The sequence below is a fragment of the Urocitellus parryii genome, chromosome 3 (genome assembly GCF_045843805.1).
Source record: "Urocitellus parryii isolate mUroPar1 chromosome 3, mUroPar1.hap1, whole genome shotgun sequence".
Classification (NCBI taxonomy): Eukaryota; Metazoa; Chordata; class Mammalia; order Rodentia; family Sciuridae; genus Urocitellus; species Urocitellus parryii.
In genome coordinates this window covers 58,718,450-58,740,140 of record NC_135533.1, presented here as the reverse complement: position 1 = coordinate 58,740,140, position 21,691 = coordinate 58,718,450, and the positions used below count along the sequence as shown (strand labels likewise).

At 37.8% G+C, this 21,691-nt stretch overlaps 1 protein-coding gene across 1 annotated transcript in view; it reads right to left on the bottom strand.

Moving 5' to 3' along the window:
• Positions 1–21,691, bottom strand: part of Ccdc146 (coiled-coil domain containing 146) — a 103,935-nt gene that overhangs the window by 5,679 nt on the left and 76,565 nt on the right. The window contains exons 5-14 of the mRNA XM_077795972.1: positions 19,963–20,139; positions 18,206–18,279; positions 17,179–17,406; positions 15,955–16,141; positions 9,192–9,287; positions 7,500–7,670; positions 5,537–5,625; positions 5,282–5,446; positions 3,527–3,751; positions 1,805–2,033 (exon numbers count right to left, since the gene is read on the bottom strand). Of these exons, the coding sequence (XP_077652098.1) occupies positions 1,805–2,033; positions 3,527–3,751; positions 5,282–5,446; positions 5,537–5,625; positions 7,500–7,670; positions 9,192–9,287; positions 15,955–16,141; positions 17,179–17,406; positions 18,206–18,279; positions 19,963–20,139 (1,641 nt within the window). The remainder of the gene's footprint in view (positions 1–1,804; positions 2,034–3,526; positions 3,752–5,281; positions 5,447–5,536; positions 5,626–7,499; positions 7,671–9,191; positions 9,288–15,954; positions 16,142–17,178; positions 17,407–18,205; positions 18,280–19,962; positions 20,140–21,691) is intronic.

The window sequence follows — 21,691 nt, the reverse complement described above, 5'->3', positions numbered from 1 at the left end:
CACTTAATCCCATATATACTTCAATTCTATAAAGATTTTAAGTTCTTGCTAACACAGTGTTCCCTTAACTAGAAAACTGAGAAACAAAAATGCAGTGTTTATCAAAGTGCCTTCATTTTATTCCCCCATTGGCATCTGAGGAAAAACTGTTTACTTTCTCTCTATAAAAGTGTCTTGGTATCCTAAAATAGTTCAAGAGATTTCTAAGATCCCTAAAATGGAGTTGTTATTACAGGATCCAGGAGATCATGACTCATGATAGTTCTGCATTAGTCTGTTGGACAATTAAAAACTGTTTCAAATAACGTGGTGGTGGTGGTGGGGGAAGCTTAATAGAGCTCTGAAATAATACAACAAAGATGACTTAAAAAAAAAAGCCGAAACACTGCGTCTGAAACCAATAACAGGATATGATGAGGATCCGGCCCTGGAGGACAGAGTGCAAACATGGTGTACTTGAAGCTAGAAATTTTGCATCACATCCTTCCAGAGCATGTGTGATTAGTGCTGAGTAGACAAACATTTAAATGCAGTTTGAAGATGAATGGAAACTTTCTATCCAACTGTTCCTAAGCATAGAGTTCACCCTGCTAAAATAGGTAACTGATAATATGTAGCACACATTTCGATTAATATGCAATCAAAATGATAATGGCTCACCACCATCATGCACAGCAAGTAGTATTAAATATTTTCCTTTTGGGTAAAACTGCATTCACATTTCACAGTGGATGATTTTATTTAATGAAATGCCAAGTATTTTTTTTTCTGAAAACAATTTTCAGTGGATGGAATTATTGATTTGTGATCCACACAAAGAATATGCTCACAGAGAAGACATTGTTCTATTTTTGGTCTTACTGAATTTAAAGTCTTTTTTGGACATCCTGATAGTTGAGAATGAATGGGCAAAGACAGACCTGAAGCTACATTTTGGGAGAGAGCTGAATTACTATAAAAAATTCAGTGACTGGAGGACAGTGTGGGACAATGAAGCTGTGGAGGGAAATGGGAGATGAAAGACCAGTCAGTGAAATTGAGCCAGGTGGGGGTGCTGCATGGGGCAAAGCACCTGGGGGTGAGGGGCATCCCTGAGACAGAGTGGCCCCAAAGGACTTTGAAAGGCATGGATTTCTTAGATCTAATTTGAAGTTCCTTGCCTTTCTGTAACATAACCCCATACAGAGTTGCCTCAGGTCTTCACTAAAATCTGTTCAAAGGCCTTGATCTTGAGTAGGTGTAGACCAAGGAAGGGACCAGTCCAGAGGCTGCACTGATGTGGCACAGAAGTGGAATAGGCACTGAGTGTTTGGTCTGATGAGGTAAGTCCCCACATGAACCTCTTGTTCATTATTAAATTATAGGGGAATTAGAGATTAAATCTCATTCTATGTGACTGAACATTAATAAGCAGCGAGCTTCAGGTAATCACTTGCTCCAGAGGACAAGGGGACCACACATGGTGCCCAAGCTGTTCCCAGCAAGCATCAGCAGCATAATTATGCTGTGGCTATTGACAGCCTAGATTGCTAAGTTTTAAGATATGAGGAAGCTGAGCTAGAAAAAGGGGGAAAGCAGGAGATGCTTCATGAGAGAAAAATCTATAGCTATGAAGCCTTCTCAGATTCCATCCCGGAGTAGTGTTTAAAGGTATTTTCAAACAAGACATCATTCATAGGTTTCTATAGGCACCAGGGGTAGCATGGATTGGTTTACATGCAAGAACTCAAGTGATCTACAAACTAATTAAGGTAAGAGACAAATGCAAATGATGTGAGGAAGTGTCCCAGGACAGCTCTCTCACCTGAATCTGGAGCACCGCAAGATCGGCATCCAAGGCACTCTTGACTGGCAGTAACTTCTTTGTCACGCTAATCTGTCTTTGCTTCTCGGCTATCTTCAGTTTTAGGAATCGGATTTTTTCTTCCAGGACATGTATTTCAATTTCCCCATTTAGTTTCAACTTCTCTTGGATATTTATTTTTTCATAAAAAATGCACACTTCTTCTTCTCGCTCAATCAGCTGAACACCACTGTGGTCAAATTCAAAGGAAGAGGCTAAGTGAATGCTAAAGCTACTGTTTCACTAGTTAACTGTAGTTCCCTCTAGCTTTGGGTACAAAATACACAACACAGGAAAATTCCAGAGAGTGGGAGATACTTACTGATGTTTTTCTAGTTAAACTGCACACTGGATTTTCCTGGAGGTGTGTTTAGCAGCTTGACACTTAGGCCAACCATGTGATTGGTTGGCTGCAGTGTCTCTGTGGGTTTCAAAGGTTTTCTGGGGGGCAGGAAAGAATGTCATTCCCCATGTGTGAACAAAGTAATCCCGTAGTCTGATTTTCTGCAGACCCTGTTCCTGGGCCAGATTTGCCAACAGAATCCTGACCAGAAGTGCACAGGCAGGGGGCCAGAGAATGTGTTTTGGGCGTGATTCTGCTCTATATCAAGTTGCCAGGCCCACTAGGTTCTTTTAAAGTTGAATATTTTTTGATGCTAATTTCCCCATAAACAGGCAAAAATCTGCCCTTTGTAATCATGCTGATGAGTGGGGGTGACCCCCAAGACCCCCTCCTTGAGAGGAGACTATGGGAAAGAAACAAGGAATTTTTAACTAACTCCTGTAGCTCTGGTCTGGCCGGGGCCTGGGAGCAAAGCATTAACTTAAATGCTTTGGTCTGTTTTAGGAACCAAATAAGATATATTACCCCCGCTCAGAGAACACACTCATCCACCCTTAGAAAAAGTGCTACTCAAGGACCCTAAAGGTCTTTCTCTACCCGTTGTGTATGCATTACCCAGAATTCCACCTTTAACTATTTTCTGTCTCCCCCCTATAAACATGCATTCATGCAGTTATACTTGGCTCATCTTGACTGTATATTTTGTCTCATTTCTCTGTCAAAGTTTCTCATGATCAATAGTCTCAGCAGAAGTGAGGGGCAATGTTTTACCATCTTTTTGTAGTCTGATGGTCAAGCACTCCAATGCTTCACACAGGACAAAAATCAGATACCAGGCATCATTACTACAGGGCTCTATAACCACACATTCCAGTTTCTCAGGGCACAAGCAACTTGGGGGAAACTGCTAGACTATAAATTTATTAATGGCACAATTGCAGCCTGGAAGAAATAAGACCATTTAAGGGTCTTATTGTTGAGAAAATGTGCTAAGAGAATGGCTTTGATAAATGTAATAAGGTCAAACTTGTCACCAAAATGAATACCAGTTTATTTATGTCAATTATGTGAAAAGAATTTGATATTATCAGAGATATCCTGAATGGTAGCCTGAGAAAAGACGTTGATCTTAAAAGTGAATAACCTCCCATCACCTCCTCTTTGCCCGTTTCTTTTACAAGGATAGCAGTTCTTATTTTTAGGCAAGACCTCATCCAAAGGCTAATGAAATCTGAATGTCACATGTCCCTCACTCCTGTCAAATCTAGGAGGAGTAAGGGTGACATATCTAAGTCACATACTTTCGTACCCTGTTCTCACACTAGGTTCCTGGCCCTTACCTTTCATTTCGCCTCTGTACAGCCTTCTCATACTTTTTGCGGAGTCGCACCATCTCCTCTTCTATCGTTGTGATCGTATTGGCAAGTCTGTCCATGCTGGTTAGCTGGGTTTCCTTCTTCTCTTTCATTTCTTGAAGTTTTGATAAGATTTTGCACACATCGTTTTGCATGCTCTCTCTGATAGTAACGTTGTTGGCATGTTTCAACACAGAATTTTGTAGCTTTCTTTTAAAATAACGGGACAGTGGCTAAGATTATGAGTCTAATGAGGACTTCTGAGACATAAGCATTTCAAAGTAGCTCTTGCTTTCGCATGGCTCTTGAAATGACAGTAGTAATAGTAGTGATACTCCGGATACCATTCAGGAGTTTTTGTAATCGTCCCGGGTCTCAGACTCTTCCCTCCATCCAGAATAGGACACCTTTCCTTGGTGCCCAGGATTTTGCCACTCCTCCCCCCCACCTTTGTCAAAGCAAGAAACTATAGTCAGTCATTCTTGCTCTGCTGTCCTCCAGAGGCTGCTCTCCTGAGGACAAGGTGGTCCTATCTGAAGGCATCTATTGGACCTGAGTTGGTGCCTGCACTTTAGTGTGGGCCGTAATTGGTGCTGAATGAGATCACAGCCTCTGTAAATGATATTTAACTTTCCTGTTGGGTGAGAACCTGATTGGGAAATTATATTTTTTCTTTCTATACCTACCACTCTCCAAATGAAGCCATTTTGTAATGTGTTTATTAAAGGAAACTGGACAATAAAAAGCCAATGGAAAAAGTTCACATTGTGTAGACTCAGGAGATCAGGATCTAACATGGGTAAAAGAGTCCAATGTAGCATATGGCAAATAATAAATCAATAAAACTACCATTTGCCAGACACCCTTCTATGTGCTATTACACCAATTAGCTCACATAATAATAAAAAGTCCTATGCAATAAAGACTCTTCTAATGGAAAAGGAAAGTGAGTCTAGAGATAAAAGAGCTTGTTCAAGGTCAGTCAGCTAGTATGTGGCAGAGCTGGGATCTGCATCTAGGAAGTCCCCTCTCTTAATTGCTCTCCGGTATTGCCTCCTGTAGGTTCATTAGGTGCTTTAAATCTACAACCAGAGGATGCAGACTAATAGACAATTTGGTTGTTTTCTAACAAGTGCAGATTACCAGAGTTGGATTTTTCTAATTGGGCAAATGACAATCATAAAATCATATTAAATACTTATACATTATATCTGTCCAGCAATGGATAAAGAAAATGTGATATACATACATAATAGAGTTTTATTTAGCCTTAATGAAGAATGAAATTGTCATTTTCAGGAAAATTAATGGAACTTGAGAATATTATGTTAAGGGAAATAAAGTCAATGGTTGTATGTTTTATCTCATGTGGAAGCTAGAGAGGAAAAAAGGAAAGTAAGGTAGTTGGGAAAATTTCATGAAAATTGAAAGGAGAGCAGTATAGTGGAAGGGAAATACTGGGGAAGGATAACGGTCCAGTTATATTGTCATATTGTGTGCACGTATTAACGTGTAACAACAAATCCACCCGTATGCACAACTATGATGCATCCATAAAAAATACAGAAAAAGAAAAAAGTGTGTCTCCCAAACAAGCATAAGCAATTGTGTTCCGAAGCTTAGATTATTATCTAGGAAACAGTGTTTAAACAGGGCTTTCCCAGCTCTCTAAACTATTATTTTGGATCTTAAGATTCCCCAGTATGACTTTCAAAGGATTTTAGTTATTGTAACTCTTACCTGTCCTGAGTAATGGCACTATTTCTTAAAATTTCCAGTTCATTTAATGACATTTTATGCCTTTCTTTTATTTCATTTACTTTCTGGTGAGCTTTGTGAAGTAGGTTAACAAACTTGTTTCTTTCATTTCGAATTGTGTCATACAACTTTGCAAACTCTCTGAGCCTATGAAAATACAAAGTTTTTTGAACTGTGTAAAATAAAAAAATCAACTTTGCCCCACCAAATAGATAATCATGTGATTTTTTTCCTTACCTTCGATAAATTTCACGTTTTTTCTTCCTGTATATTCTGATTTCAAGATCCTTTGCTTTGATTTCTTTAACAATGTTGTTATATTTTTGCTGAAATATAAAACTTATATATGAAATAATATGAATACCCCCAGCTGAACCCCACTTCATTCCCATCAGTGAAGGAACTATTTCTCTTGGCATGCTGGGTTGTGTAGATCAGGTGGAGGGACTTGGGGCACATCTGAAAATTGCTAGCTGAACTGGTTCAAATGGGCGAGGCCAAAGGGTAACATAAGGAATATTATGTTGGTTTGAGGTTTGAGGAACTATTGAGAGAAGAGTAATTGTGGACTGCATCACTGGACAGGGTGAGTGTAAAGTTTCTGGAAGATAGACATGCAAAGATGATTTATAGGAAGCTGCGAAAATTTTTATGCATGAAACCCTCCAATATTTCATGAGAGGCTGAAGCAATGTTTAAAGTGCTTTTCCATAACTCTTAGAATGGAAAAGAAGAAACTAATATTTAGGTAACTGTGTGAATAATTAAATAGGTATAAAAATATAGTTCCATCTACTGTTTTTTTTGGGGGGGGGTGATAGATGACACTATATTTCCTCTATACCTTTTATCATTTTTTAAAAAAGGAATGTAGACGTTGTATGAAAGGAAAATGATAAGCTCTAATGCCTTCTTATAGAAATTGACAGCAAACTATAGCTTTAATGGAGCAATTCCCACTGCTAAGAACACTCAAGGAATAAATATTTTCCCTTTATCAGCTTCCAGATCTCAAAAGGAAGAAATATCTTATGTTTCAATGTGAATGAGCTCATTTTGATTTTGCTACTCTGCTCCTCCCCTCACACCCTCTCTCCTGTCTGGTTGCCTTTCCTTCCCATTCCTGCAACCATTTTCCCCTTCTTTACTCTGTTGGAATCCACCTGTCCCAGGGACTCTACGGGATTATTGCAGTCTTCATGATGGAATCAAAATCAAAATGTGGATTGAGTAACCTTCCCTATCTCACCTCTCCTGCTCTCTGGTTTTGCCATTTGACATCCCTTCTCCCATCTTCCCCTATGTAAACTATGATGAACTTCTTTCAGTTTCTCAAATGTTAAGATGGAAAAATAGTGAATGGAGGATGTGAAGAGTTTGCTATGATTAGATCTTTCTCTCTGCAAAATCTAATCCCATTGCTACAAATGCTCTGGTGTGAGTTTTTTTTTTTCTGGAAAATGAGAAGAAGTGTTGTCCTATGTAAATACTTATCCAAAATGAGAACAAAGGTTTCACTTGGAAACGGCCAATATATGGCTCATATGATAAATTCAAATACTCTTAGTAATATGTCATATCATATCCCTTAAGGAATTTCTGGGTATAATCTGGATATAATCCTTACATGGAACAAATGATTCTAATGTTAGAATTTTAGCTAGCATGACAGGAAGGTTTTATTTTGGGATATTGCACCAGGCCCTCTCTGGTACTCTGCAGGAGTCTGAGAAATCATGGAGTGAGAAGCAATAAGCAAGGGTATCCTGGTACTGGTTTGAATGATGCTTGCTGGATAAACCTGGGGGTTGGGGGAATTGTCAAATGCTACTGCTCAAGTTGTTTCTAGGCAAATCACAGTGGGATCGGAGATGGTAGTGGATCCCAGGTTTTATCTGTGGCCCATGCACTTGCCTGCCCTGTCCACTGGAGGGACCCCCCAAACCCACCCAGTTATTGTACTGAAATAAATCACCAACTGTTCAAATCCTCTGCTTACTGTGATTCTTTTTTCTTTTCTGTAGATTGCTGACTATTGCTAATTGAATTCTAGAACTATTTTTCAGTGCATGACTGAGTCTCATTCATGAAAAATTTATAGTTACTGGGATATGGAGGATATTTCCAGCAATAGATTTCTAATAAACACTGCACCAAAATGAGCCCCCTCAGAATTTTTTGTAGTAATAAGTGCAGTTACCTGAGCTTTCAGGAAATCCTTGGACTTTTGGTCCTTTTCATCAATTTTGATTTGTGTCATACGGACAAGGTGGAACAACAGTTCTCGGAAGTGTTCTTGCTCCTTTAAAAGTTTGTTTTCTTCTATAACTTGCTTTTCTACCAACTTTAACTCAGCTTCTGATAGAACTTTCTTTTGAAAACCACAACATAGTTATAATTTGTTTGAAGGAATATAATGAAGATAGTATCTTGGACTACCTTTGTAATCCTGTGTAGATTTATTAAAATACAAAACAAAGCAACTCCACCATATTTCCCTGTTTTTTCAATAAAAGAATGTGCAAACTAGTGAGTTAACACAATGAAATTTTCTTAGCCTGTTGTCAAATGACTATGAGACAAAAAGTTTTCAAATTTGTCAAAAGTAGCTTAAATAAACAAAAATTGAATTTTAAAAAAATTTACTCCCCCGCCCCCCAGTACTAGGGATTGAACCTAGTGCTTTGCATGTGCTAGGCAAGTACTCTACCACCAAGTTATATCTCCAGCCTTTTAAATTTTGTTATGTTGTGGTTTTGGTGCTGGGGATTCTACTCAGGGCCTCATGTATGTTAAGTAAGAGCTCTACCACTGAGCCATATACCCAGTCCTTTATTTTATCTTGAAACAGTCTCATAAATTTGCCCAGGCTGGCCCAGAATACATGTGTGCCATTGCACATGTTACTGTTTATTTTTAAAGTAGTCAATAGTCCTTTTATTTTTGAAGTCTCATTGATTTGTATACATTTTACCAGATCAAACACATCCTCCCCCCCCCACCCCAAACTTAGTGTGGGGTTGGAGTGAACTTTGAGATGTAGCTGAGGTGTAGGCTTAGTAGTCAAGCACTTGTCTAACGTGTGTGAGGCTCTGGGTATAATCTCCAGCACTGAGAAAAACTTTATAGAGAAGGGAAATACACCTTCATGCTTCAGCACTTCGGTCTATACCCAAAGGACTTAAAAATAGCATACTACAGGGACACAGCCACACCAATGTTTATAGCAGCACAATTCACAATAGCTAAACCGTGGAACCAACCTAGATGCCCTTCAATAGATAAATGGATAAAAAAATGTGGCATATATACACAATGGAATATTACTCAGCAATAAGAGAGAATAAAATCATGGCATTTGTAGGTAAATGGATGGAGTTAGAGAAGATAATACTAAGTGAAGTTAGCCAATCCCCAAAAATCAAATGCTGAATTTTTGTTTTTGATATAAGGAAGCTGATTCATAGTGGGATAGGGAGGGGGAGCATGGGAGGAATCGATGAACTCTAGATAGGGCAGAGGGGTGGGAGGGGAAGAGAGGGGGCATGGGGTAATTAATGATGGTTGAATGTGATGATCATTATTATCATTAAGTTTTTGGTGGTGCTAGGGACTGAACCAAGGGCCTTGTGAATGCTAGGTAGGCACTCTACCAACTGAGCTATATCCCCAGCCCTGATGATCATTATTATCCAATGTACACATATGAGGACACAAATTGTTGTGAGTATACTATGTATACAACCAGAGATATGAAAAATTGAGCTCTATATATGTAATAAGAGTTGTAATGCATTCCACTATTATATATAAATCTTAAAAAATAAAAAAGAGAATCATCATGACAACCATATTACCATTCTGAAATAGAAACTTAAATGAGAATATTAACCTGTTGGACCAAATTCCTCTTAGCTATTTCAACTTCCCTGTGGAGTTCTTTCCTTCTCTCAGATAATACAGAATCATCTTTAGGGATTGCTTCAATCTGGAAATCAAAATTTAAAATAGGTACTTATAGAAAAAAGCAATCTTCGATGTCATGTAATCAAACCCATTACATACTTTCTGAAAAAGGCAGGCAAAACATATTCTCCTCTTATAGGAACTGCTTATTATGCTGAACACTCTATAAAGTCATAGCAAACTATAACCCCAAAGAAATGTCAAGCACTCATTATTCACCAGCTGCAAGTATTTTATTTATTCATTTACAAATAAATCTTACTAATATCTATTATTATTTTTATTGAGCATTGACTAGGTGCTTGGAAAACTCTAAGGGCTTATATGTATGTTCTTATTTAATCCTTACAATAACCTTATGAGGTAGATAATACTATTATCTCCAATTGAACAGATGAGGAAAATGAGGCACAAACACATTTAGGTCATTTGCCTTAATGGTACAGGTGCAAACTCAGGCAGTGAATCTTCTGCTGTGACCTTAATACAACATCATATTACCTCTCTAACTCATGCTTCAGCACTTTGAAAACATGCATATACTATGACTATTCAAAAGTGATATTATAAAATGTGAGTTCATTTATGTAATTTTATAGGTTAAAGAAAAATGTAAACTATTTATTACTAATAGTGGGAATAGTTTGATACTTTCAGATAGGAGTGAAGGCAAGCCTTTGTCCTAGGGCAGCAGAGCTATAGACTGGGTGAGCTTATGTACAGGTAATGAGCACAGACATCAGTCTCGCAGATCCCATCATGCTGGCACGGGCGTGAGGCACAAAGAGCCCCGAGGTAGCCCAACCTGGCCTGGTGCAGATGCCCACTCCACACAGCACCACAGCCCAGAACCCTGACCATCCACCATCTGACAACCTCAACCTCCTGCTTCCCAACAAGCCATGGGAAAAGGGAAGTGAGGCAGACCTGAAAGGGACCGCAGGACTAACCAATAGCATTGGTAGTTTTCCAAACCCTGATTGGCATAAATTTGGATCAATAGTGTTGATTCAAGTGCTATAGAAACTCCTAGACTTTAGCATACCCAAGTGGCAACCTGCTATCAGGTCCCCTCTTGCCCCTGTGAGAGTTTCACACTTGAATAAATCCTATTCCTTTCACTTTTGCCTTCTGTTGTACCGTGAACTTTATTCTTTGGATTTGGAATACAAGAACCTGAAAAGAAGTTGGCAGTGAGCTGCTGGGGTCTGTTGCAACACTGGAGGACACAGCCTGCCACTCAGAGTTGCAACACGTCATTCCATAGTAGTGAAGAATCAGGCTTTGCTGGCTGCGACCGTGGAGCTAATGTCTATAGATATCCTCTGCTGTGATTAGCTGCTAACGCTAAAACAGGCTTTCTTGGCTGCAGAGGCCTGCAGGATACACAGACCCATCCACCAACAGAAGTGGAAAATTTTTTCAATAGTTTGATGAGCAGACAAAGTTCTTACACGAAAGAAAAGCCTCTTTTTTTGTTGATACCTAAATTTTGTTTGTATTTCCCCCCATGTTTAAGTTCTTTGGGAAGAGAGCAAAAGCTCAGTCTATGAATTTTTGTTGCCCCATTTGAAATGATCTTGACAGATTCTTTATGAGGAGAAGGACACATGGCAACTGATAAGGGAAGGGGTGCCATCTGAGACCACAGGAAGGGACACCTTGGGGTGTGTATGGCCTACTTGATTTTGGACCATTATAACAGAAGCATATGAGACTAATCTGATGTGGCTCATTCTTCCTGTGACAGCATATACTTCCAGGCACCAAGGTTGAATAGTGGCTAAAACTTGTTCCAAGAGGGGAATATCATACTATTTATTGATTTAAAAGTCACCTAACAAGATCTTTCTGAGAGTCAAGCTACTGTTTTAGAGTAACTGAAGTGTCACTGGGCATGATGGTGCATGTCTGTAATCCCAGGAGCTCAGGAGGCTGAGGCAGGAGGATCATGAGTTGAAAGCCAGCCTCAGCAACTTAACAAAGTTCTAAGCAACTTAGAGAGACCCTATCTCAAAATAAAAAAAAATAAAAAGGGGTGGGAATGTGGCTTAGTGGTTAAGCACCTCTGGGTTCAATCCCCTGTACCAGAAAAAAAAAAAAGTAGCTGAAGTGTCTTTGGACAGGTTTCTGTGTATCTGCAGGAACACCTTTTTAGCTTTGTGTGCTCAGTGATGTCCTGCTTCCCATGCCTACATGGAAAGCTAGTTGTCAAAGAACACATACTTGTCTTAGGGAAATGAATCAGGGTCTTATGAGATCCATGTAACAATATACAGAATCTTGTGGTCTCAATGAACAGATAATTGCTATAGGAGATCAGCAAAGGGAGAGATCAAGTCTATAGGAGAGACTTGACGGAACAGGGAAGAAGTCAGTGAGAAGGAGCTTGATTTTCCGCACTGGAAACTGGAGCTAAGCCTTTCTGGGCAGAGGAAGTCCAGGAAGCATCTTGGGTTCCAACTCATTCCCTGCTACCAGTGGACTAGGAGTGGGCTGCTTCCCATGCTCTGTTCCCAGGGGTAAGCAAATCGGCACATAAATACTATCTGGGACCAGGAAATTCTTTTTTGTGACAAAAAAATATGAGAGCATACCCACCAGCTACTATGTCAACCAAAGGTTCCCAACAGATTTTCCATCCATAACTTCATAAAAGAAATTAGACATTATTCTGTTGCTATAAACATCCTGATTATTTGATATCAGGAAACCTCAGTGTTAAGGGTAATGCTTTGATATTTTTCAAAAACATTCCAAATATCCATGAGGTTTGTGTCTTGAGTTTCTGGAAAAATCTCTAAAGAGTCAAAAACCATAGGAGAATCAAACTGTCTCTGGGGAAAATAAATTCTGAAGACTAGCCAGAACCATCTGCACACTCACTTTTTAATCTTTTCCCTTCTTGGATTGCATGCAAGTATGAAGTTTTCAGGGAGTGACTGGCCTGACTCCCATTTTCAAGTACTGCCAGCTGTGGGTAGTAGCCAAGCTAATTAAAAGTCATATGTCAAAGAGGAAGTATCTTACTGAAACTGTTCTAGGACAATAACTGAGCTTTTTCTTGAAATCAGTGAAGGAGAGTATCTTAATATATTTAATTTCTTTTAGTTTTATGTTCATGGGTGCTATTTTATGAACTTGGTGGCTGGTAGTCATAGTATAAATAGTTTTTATTTGTTAATATTTGGAGAATGTGAGCATTCCACTGCAAACTACTCTTTAGTCAGGGACCATTCCTGTGTACTCTGTGTCTAGCTAGATCAATCTATAAGTCTTACCATTGGAATCAGAGCCTAGTTAGATTTATAGTGTCCCATGCTTAAATATGACTAGGTAGCCAAGGATCACCACACACTGGAGGAAAGTTCTTAATAAGAAAGAGATCAAAATAATCAAACCAAAACAACAAAATCCAGGAAAAAGTAATTTAAAGAAAATAAAGTTCCTGTAGGAAGAAGTAGAAATCATGACTAGTATGTTCAGTGAGATAAGAGAAGATATTAAATACGAATAAAAAATACTATAAAAAAAGAAACATTCAGAGAAAAATAAAAGAGCTTATGGAAATACAAAATATAAGAGCCAGATGAAAAAGTAAATGGTTAGAAGAAAACATTGAAGAAAGCCCCCTCATAACAGATCAAAAAGACAAAATGGAGGGGGCAAAAGTAAAGAAATAGTTCTAAGTCTCAGAACTGAATGACATGTTTCCACACACAAAAACCAACCAAGTGCCCAGAGAAATAAATAAAAATGGAAGCCGCCAGGCACTGGGACACATGCCTATAATCCTGGTATCTCAGGAGGCTGAGGCAGGAGATTACAAGTTCGAAGCCAGCCTCAGCAAAAGCCAGGCACTAAGCAACCAAGTGAGACACTGTCTCTAAATAATAGGGCTGGGGATGTGGCTCAGTGGTCGAGGGCACTGGGGTTCAATTTCCAGCAACCCCCTCCCAAAAAAAAAGCCCATATGTGGGAATAGCCCTATGAGATTTAAAAATTCTGGTGGCAAGTTAAGATCCCACAGGCTTCCAGCATGGAATAAAGTCTTCATAAAGATCCAGAATCAGAATGATACAGGTTTTCTTAACTGTGACTTCAGAAGCTATAATTGATCAATGCCTTTGTGCTGATGGAAAATTATTTCCAACCTAAAATTCCATATCCAGTTAAACTATTAATTATATGTACAGCTAGTGTGAAAGAAAAATATTTTATATCATGCATTTTCTGACATGAAAAGTCTTTAAAAACTCCTTCCAGTCTCATTTTCTCAGTAAGCTACTGGGAGCATGTATCCTCCCAAAAAAAGGTAGTAAAAAAGAAATAGACCTGTGGAATAAGGAATCGCAGAAGGGAGATAGAGCATATCACCAAGATGGTAGAGAAGGCTCCCCAAATGAGCATGGTGGTAGGCACACAGAGAAATGAGTTAGTAACAACGGGTCAGAGGGCTGAGAAAGAGATTAGCAGCCCTGATATCCAGGAGCTGGCTGCGCATTCACAGCTAAGCCCTGGTGTTCTGTTGATCCTAAACAATTTCACAGAACATCAACTTCAGACAAAGCCACTGTGTGATTATGATGGAGCAAGACAAAAACAAGACCATTTCATAATTGTGTTTGAATACAGACAAAAACATGAATGTCGTCCAAGCCACAAAAACAGCATACATCCCCCACTTACAGTCTTTACCAATTACAGCTTTCCTCCATCTAGTCTTTTCTCTAACTTTTGTTAAGATACTCATCCATAAAATTACTCTCATCTCCTGACAACATCCAAATTCAAGGCTAAGTCTCATTTCTTACACCATTTCCCACATCACATGACACAAGTCCAAGTGTGGCTAATACCCTCTACTCCTTTCTAATTCCCTCTGCTGAGACCTCCTACAATTCCCTGTGATATGTGTTCTCCCTTGCTGCAATGTGTGATTAAACAACCCATTTGAATATAAGAGTATTCTTGTTGTCTTTTTCTAGAGGCCACTGACAAGGCTCAGGAATGATTTCTTCAAGAAAATTAAATGTGTGGACTATCAAATGTGTTTTAACACACTGAGAGGAAATTCATGCAACTGGAGAGAAGGGGCTTGGGAATGAACTAATAAGTACACAGGAAAATATACAAAAGAAAAAACAGGATGTTTATAAATTCTTGAGAGTGTAAAGTTTTATAAGAAAGGGCAATTATATAATATTACATGGCTCAGGTGTGCATAGACTTTACATGTTCATAACAATGTGAACATTAAATTCTGAACTAACTGAAATTACGACTTGAGCATACTGGGATCATGGAGTGACAAGAAATGTGTACATGGTGAACAGGGATCTAAAAGAGAGCCATATCCTTCTCTTTTGCAGTGAAATGTACAAAGATCAGTTTTAAAACTGAAAATTCAAGTAACAGTATTATAAGCATGTCACATAGGAAATGAAGAGATAGCAAAAGAACCAACTGAAGGAATAGAACTTAATTTGAAGAGAACTTGATGAGGAGTAGGAAATACATGGAAAATCTTTCTTTCCATGCTTGGGACAGACATCACTATTTGACTACAGAGCTCCTGTCTGACAAGGCAGTGCTGGGCCTCAGAATCCTTGGCAACATGGTCACTATGAGGAGCTGCCACCAAATGAATGGCGCTGATTCTTGGAGTGATACTTGTTTGCCTTGATTGGACCATATGATCTTTATGATTCCTCCCAATTTTTTCTATGACTATGTGAAAAAAGGACCTATTGAATGTCTTGCATAGGTGAGTGATATTCATCAATCTTAATTTAGTAGAAAAATTGAGTATAGATTGGACATGGAAGGAATAGGACCTACAGAAAATAGCCAGTGGGCAATTGTAGTCATTCAGGTAGTGAGAGTGGGTCCTGAGAAACATTTTGAGATTCATCAATACAGCCTGATGATGTAGTCTTCTACACTGTAATAAAACAGCCACATTTGGGGGACAGTAGAGGATAGGAAAGGTAGCAGAATACAACAGTTACTAATAGGGCATTATGTAAAAATGTGGATGTGTAACCGATGTGATTCTGCAATCTGTATTTGGGGTAAAATTGGGAGTTCATAACCAACTTGAATCTAATGTATGAAATATGATTTGTCAATAGCTTTGTAATGTTTTGCACAACCAATAAAAAACAGCCACATTCATAATCTTATCATAACTATAAAAATTTCTTTAGCCTTTTAAAGTTTAAAGAAAGGAAAACAATGTTGGAATCTGGATTGCCTTGGCTAGTTGGAGGTACAGACCAACTGACCACATTTACATGATTTGATATATACATGATTTGATCTGGTCCTTAATGGACATAGTCTGCCATGGTGCCATGCTGAATCTCTCAACTGATAAAGACAGTGATGCACTCAGACCTACCCTGAAGTGAAACCTCTAGTCTTCTAAAACTAAATGGCTAAATTACTTCCCTAGCCAGGCTGATATCTGATCCAAATAAGACATTTCTCTGGTCTTGGGCAAGAAAAAGAGATTGAAAAACATAGGGCAAAAAACTCTATACTAGGTCTGATGCATTTGAAAATTGCCTTTTCCCTCTTACTTTTCTTCTTCTTTCTCTATAGTTAGCAAAACAACTTCCCAAAATATTTTTAATTCAAAAGATGGCACTCAGTTTAAAAACCAGACAGAAGTTTGCAGCACTCACCTCTAATTGAAGCCTTTTATACATGGCTTGAGTTTGAGTAAGTGAATCTGAGGACACTTTCAAGAGCATCTCCATCTTTTTTAAATTTCGAATATCTCGCTCCTTCTCTCTTTGCTTGTGAGAAAACTCATCATGGTAGTTCTGCTTGTCAATGACATTGTTTCGTATGTTGAGATCTAAGATCCCTCTGTCCAGGTACAGGGAGAAAATGAGAATGATCTGTTATCAGCTGTCTTACACATTTTTCAAAATCAGTATATATGTACAAAACTATTCTCATGTTAGAATCATAAATTATAAATAATGCTCAAAGTTACCAGGTTTGTGAACTTGTATCATTTTTGAATTACAGTTTTATAAAACTCCTAAATGTAATAACAGAGTGTCAGAGAGAGAAGCCCCTACTTTCTCTAAAATTTTATCTAAAAATGGTAAGTTGGGGCAGGGGATGTAGCTTAGTGGTAGAGTACTTGTCTAGCATGCATGAGGCTCTGGCTTCAATCACCAGCACTGGAAAAAAAAAGTAAATAAAATTCTTTTAGGAATCACATCATAAATTTGTCTCTATTAGGAAAAAAAATCAGGATTACTTCAAAAACATCATTTATTGGTTGGTAAAATCTCTGAACTGTAGAGCACACACCAGTGATAGAATTGTCTGGAAGTACATTTCAGAAACTTCAATGGATTTTGTCCTTAAAATTTGGTCACAGAGAATTGAGGAAAAGTATGAGTAAAAGATGGAAAAGGTACTTCAAAATGCTTTATTGATAATATATATATTATTTATTTCAGTCCTGGGGATTTAACCCAGGGCCTTGTTTATGCTTGGTAAGCACTCTACCACTGAGCTACATCCACAGTCCAATAACATTTTTAATTAATAGCAAAAACTGATTAAAAATTCTTTTAATGCCTGTAATCTCAGCTACTCTGGAGCCTGAGCCAGGAGAATGGCAAGTTTGAGACCAGCCCCAATAACTTCGCAATGTCCTAAATAATTTAAAAAGACCTTGTCTTAAAATAAAAAATAAAAAGGACTTGGGGTGTAGCTTAGTGGCAGAGTGCCCCTGATTCAATCCCAGTACCACACACAAATAAAAAGAAAAAAAGAGTAAAAAGGCTTACTTTAATCAACATAAAACCATTTGAGAGTATGTTCTGAATCGATGCTTATATGTTGAAGAAAAAATTTAGATGACAACACACATAAATATAACTAACTTTTCACTTAGTGAAGTGGCTTCATTCTCTCTGGTTAATTCCAATAGCTTGACTAGTTGGTTATATTCTCGTTCTTTGATTTCAAGCAAGGTTCTTTTGCCTTCAACTTCCTTCATTACATCCTCTTTCTCTTCTATTACAGCACTAATTTTGTTTTCAACTTTCTTTAGGGAGTCGTTTAGCTCTTTGACTTCAAGTTCCAAGATAATATTTATCTTTTCCATTTCTCTGTAAGTGACACACACAAGAGTACCTTATTTCAAGCCCATGCTCAAAACCTGTCGAAAGAGTTAGTCATTCATTCAGTGATGTCAGAGGTATGTCCAAGTGCTACCGAAGGCAGAATTTGCCAGGCTTCCCTACTTCCTCCCAGATCCCAGATCCTGTTGTCTCTTCTACTTCTACCCACATCCTAACTAGCTTCCTGGGACTGACCTGAATTTCTCAACTTTGGTGTTGGTGAGCTTGGTTTTTGGAACCATTACTATTTCATTTTCCCCTCCTCTTTTAAAACCAGTCAGCAGATTTATCATATTATTTCTCCATAATACTTGTATCTTCAATAATCTTTATTCTTTTTGGTTCTTTGAAACCCTGAGAATTTCTTCAACGACCTCTGAATCCAAATCTGTTCTGAATGTCTGAGGGTGTCATATTCTCATGAAGTGAAGAGTTACCATCATTTGGGCTGCTGGCTGGATAACATAATTCTAAACCATGAAATTCTAACCAGCTTAAATAATGTATCCCTACCTCTGTTAAAGTCAATTGAAGTTCTCCATAAAAACTATTTATAAATTGGAAACAGAATCTTGACCCATAAATAAATAAGAATGATAGCAATTTGCTGTACAACTTTCTTTTAAAGAACTTGATATATACAACAGAGACAGGGCCCAAAGCAGATACTTCTAAATGATGATACTAATTTGATGTGTCCAGTGATTAGTCATCTTGATTTAGTGTGCTCACATTACTTGGGGGAGGTTAGACTGGGAAAGATTCAAAATAAAAGCATTAAACTTACACTTTTCTGCGTGCCATTTTTTCAATCTCTTTTACAATCTGTACAGGAACAGTTTGATGGTAGACCACTTCATCCTAGTAAAGAAATGCAATTAGGTTATATCATGTAGTCTTGGACCAGAAACAATCAAGACAAACAAATAAGATAGAAAAAGGAACTATAATATGTAGAATTCTTACTATCACACTGATCTTATAAGATAGTATTTGTTACTGTCTTAAAGAGGGTGTCAATGAATGTGACAAAGACTTTTGGAGCTCTGCTCAGATTCCCTTTATGGAGGTGTTCTTCCCACACATGCTGCAGTGGACACCTGCCAATAGCTCATGTTAATCTCTCCATTGTATTGCCATTGGCTGAGCAGGGTATGGAGGATGGTGTGGTGGAGATGGGGACAGGCTGTGACCAGTAACTTAAGTGTCAGTAAAACAGCCCATACCCCTTGCCCGTGGGCGATAGCTGCTGCCATACAATTCAAGATGAAGGGAACTCCATGGGGTCAAGTTAAGACAAGAGTTCTTCTACTGTAGAAACCATATTTTGACCCTGTATCTTCCCCAGCTTTATCCTGCTCCTGTGGGATCCTTCTGAGAGCTCTCCCTCAATTATTAAATATCTTAGTCAATGCTTTTATGGAACCCTGCCTAAGATTCATGCTAGAAGTTAAACCATTTTCCCGCACAGTCTAAATAGAGAATAAATGGCAAGAAGTTAAATTTAAGATCAGAAGTTAAGTTTATCCAATACCACTTTCCATTATGGTCTGTGAATTCATGGAAATTTCAGGCCCAAGAGTCACATGTACATTACTGGGTTACATTAGGGCCCTTTCCTGCCTGAGGATCACACTGGACTTTGGGACCTGCAGTCACACATAGGCATGGAGGTTGAACACATCACTGTGGCAGAACATCTTTCTGTGGAACCTTGCTCAATTCTGGGGCAAGTCCACGTTTTGTGAGACTGAAACTTGTACTTGGGAGTCCCTCTTCAAATAAAAGAGTAAAAACTTGCAAATAGTAAATTAGGTTCAGGCCCCTTGGAAGAGGTTCATATAAGTGAGGGGCCTGAAGCTTATGCTTCACTGGGTTCCTGATAAATCCATCTCTGCTTAGTTTCTCTATTCCAGGCAACAGTTGGGCACATGTTGACCAATCGCTCTTAGACTCAAGGAAAAAGAGGTAAAAATATACCAGAATTGTCCTCTAAGTCAATGGGTCTCAGATCGTTATAAAAATAACTCTAAAAATAGTTATTTTTAAAGCAACTCTAGGTTATATTAATTGTTTTGAAACTTATTATCATACATTTTTCTTAAAATATGAATTTTAGTTAATTATCTCCTAAAATGTAAATACAGGCCCCTTATCATTTTTATGGTAAGAGGACAAGAAGTGGATTAAATAGACAAGGATAAGATAACACAAATACACACAAGAGGTTAGACATTTGGTTGCTCTTCAGGGAAGCAAAAGTGTGACACTTTTTTTTTAATATTGAAAAATATTTGATGATGTCTAAAGAGGCCTGTCTCCCAGAGCCAGGGCTTTAAATTAAAACAATAGTATCTCTCAAACACTCCAGAGTATTTTTGTGAATTCTCAGAGCTTAGGTTTAGTTTGATAGGATCCTCCAAAACACACATTTGTGAGACAGTATCCCTTTTTGTCAAACCTATGTAGTTAACCTTATACAAAGGTATTTTTACATCCTTGCAGGTACAGTGTTCAAATGTTCCTAAACTATAAGCACCATACCTTTAGGACAACCTGGTGTTGCAGCAATTCTTCTAGATCCTTCTGTTCCTTTACTAATTGCTTTTGCTTAAATGTCAAATCTTCCCGTAAATTTTTAATTTCTAATTTTTTCTGCATTATTTCTTTACGTAATTCTTCAGTGCTGTCTCTGAGTATTCTCATCTTCTTCTCCATTTCCTTTAAAACGTCATGAAAATTATCAGGTTATATAGTCTGAGCAAACATTTATCTATGTAAAAATGGAATGAAACAGAATTTTATCTTTTTGATTATATTTCTTTTAAAGTGCATGAATGTTTTCTTACAGAGTTAAATGTAACTTATGCTTTCTGAAGACAAGACTTATGCTTGTCTTCAACAAGAACATGACAATTATACTGCATGCTTAATTAAACATTTTATTTGAATTTTTTAAACTAATGCTTCAGTTTTTAAATGTTTCCCTTTTCTGAGTCAATTTTTATTTCATACCAAAAAAAGAAAAACATTAATGACAATGTCCATTCTGTTTTCTAGTAGCTTTGGGATTCGACAAAATCAGCTGCAAATAATCTTTTAATATCTGGCTTATGGTTAACTGGAGTCACACATGGGAACTGAAGATGAGAGGGTTCATATTTGAGATGTCCAAATCGTTCCATTTCTTAACTGCCCCACTTTCTCATTACTATTATTTCTTTAGCTTCTATATGTTTTCACCAAATGTCCTCTACCCCAGACTCAGAATAGATTACGTTTCCCATGGCTTATTATCCAGATAATGTTTGACTTATAAGAAAAAAAAAGCCTTCTTATACTCAGAAATGATACATGATACTAATGTCTAAGTAGATGGGTCTGTTTAACCTGCTCTGGGATTTCTGAGTAGGTCCCTCCTTCTACTGCTGCCAGGAAAGAGTAAAATTAGTAATCTACAACCTGAAACTAAAATTCAAAATGCTGTTTCCTATAAAATCTGTGTTGCAAACAGTGGTTAGATGTATTTATGTACAATTAACAGTATTTTACTAAATGCTAAATAGGTTTTTGTGAGCTAGCCATGGAATTAAATCATCAACATAATTTTAAAATATAACCATTCAGAAAGCAAATGCAATATTTGATGTAGGATGATCTTTCTACTTATTATCTAAGGTATAAAAAATGGTCACAAATTCCTCCTATTCCTCAGGGTGTGCATGCCTCTCTGAAATATATATTTACAATTCTTCTATTAAAAGGAAAGGCCTATTGTTCTATATCTTGATTCCAGAATTGGCCATGTGAATTGCTTTGACTACTGAGATATTACACAAAATGATTTAAACAGAGGCTCAAAATGTTCTTGCATGTTGGAATTTGCCCTCTCCTGAGGCTGGAAACCCTTCTACTATCATGGGATCAACTAGTGACTGTGACCTTAAACCAACTAGCCTGGTACAGGGTTGACATACACAAGCCCCAAATGAGCCAGTGCAGACCTGAAGAATTCAGAACTGTAGAAAATAAGAAATTATTGTTGTTTTAAGCCACTAAGTTGGGGATGGTCTGCTATGCAGGAATAGATAAGTAATACATCTTCTTTATTTAAAAATGTTATTGTAATAAATTGAGGAGTTAAGAAAGCTATGTAGGGTATAAGCTATAGCAAAAATACTGTTTTTAAGTGCTCAACATAAAACCTTCCTTTTTTTTTTTTGGAAACAAAGCAGATATTGTTGAACTAAATGATAAATGATTAGATGCAAAA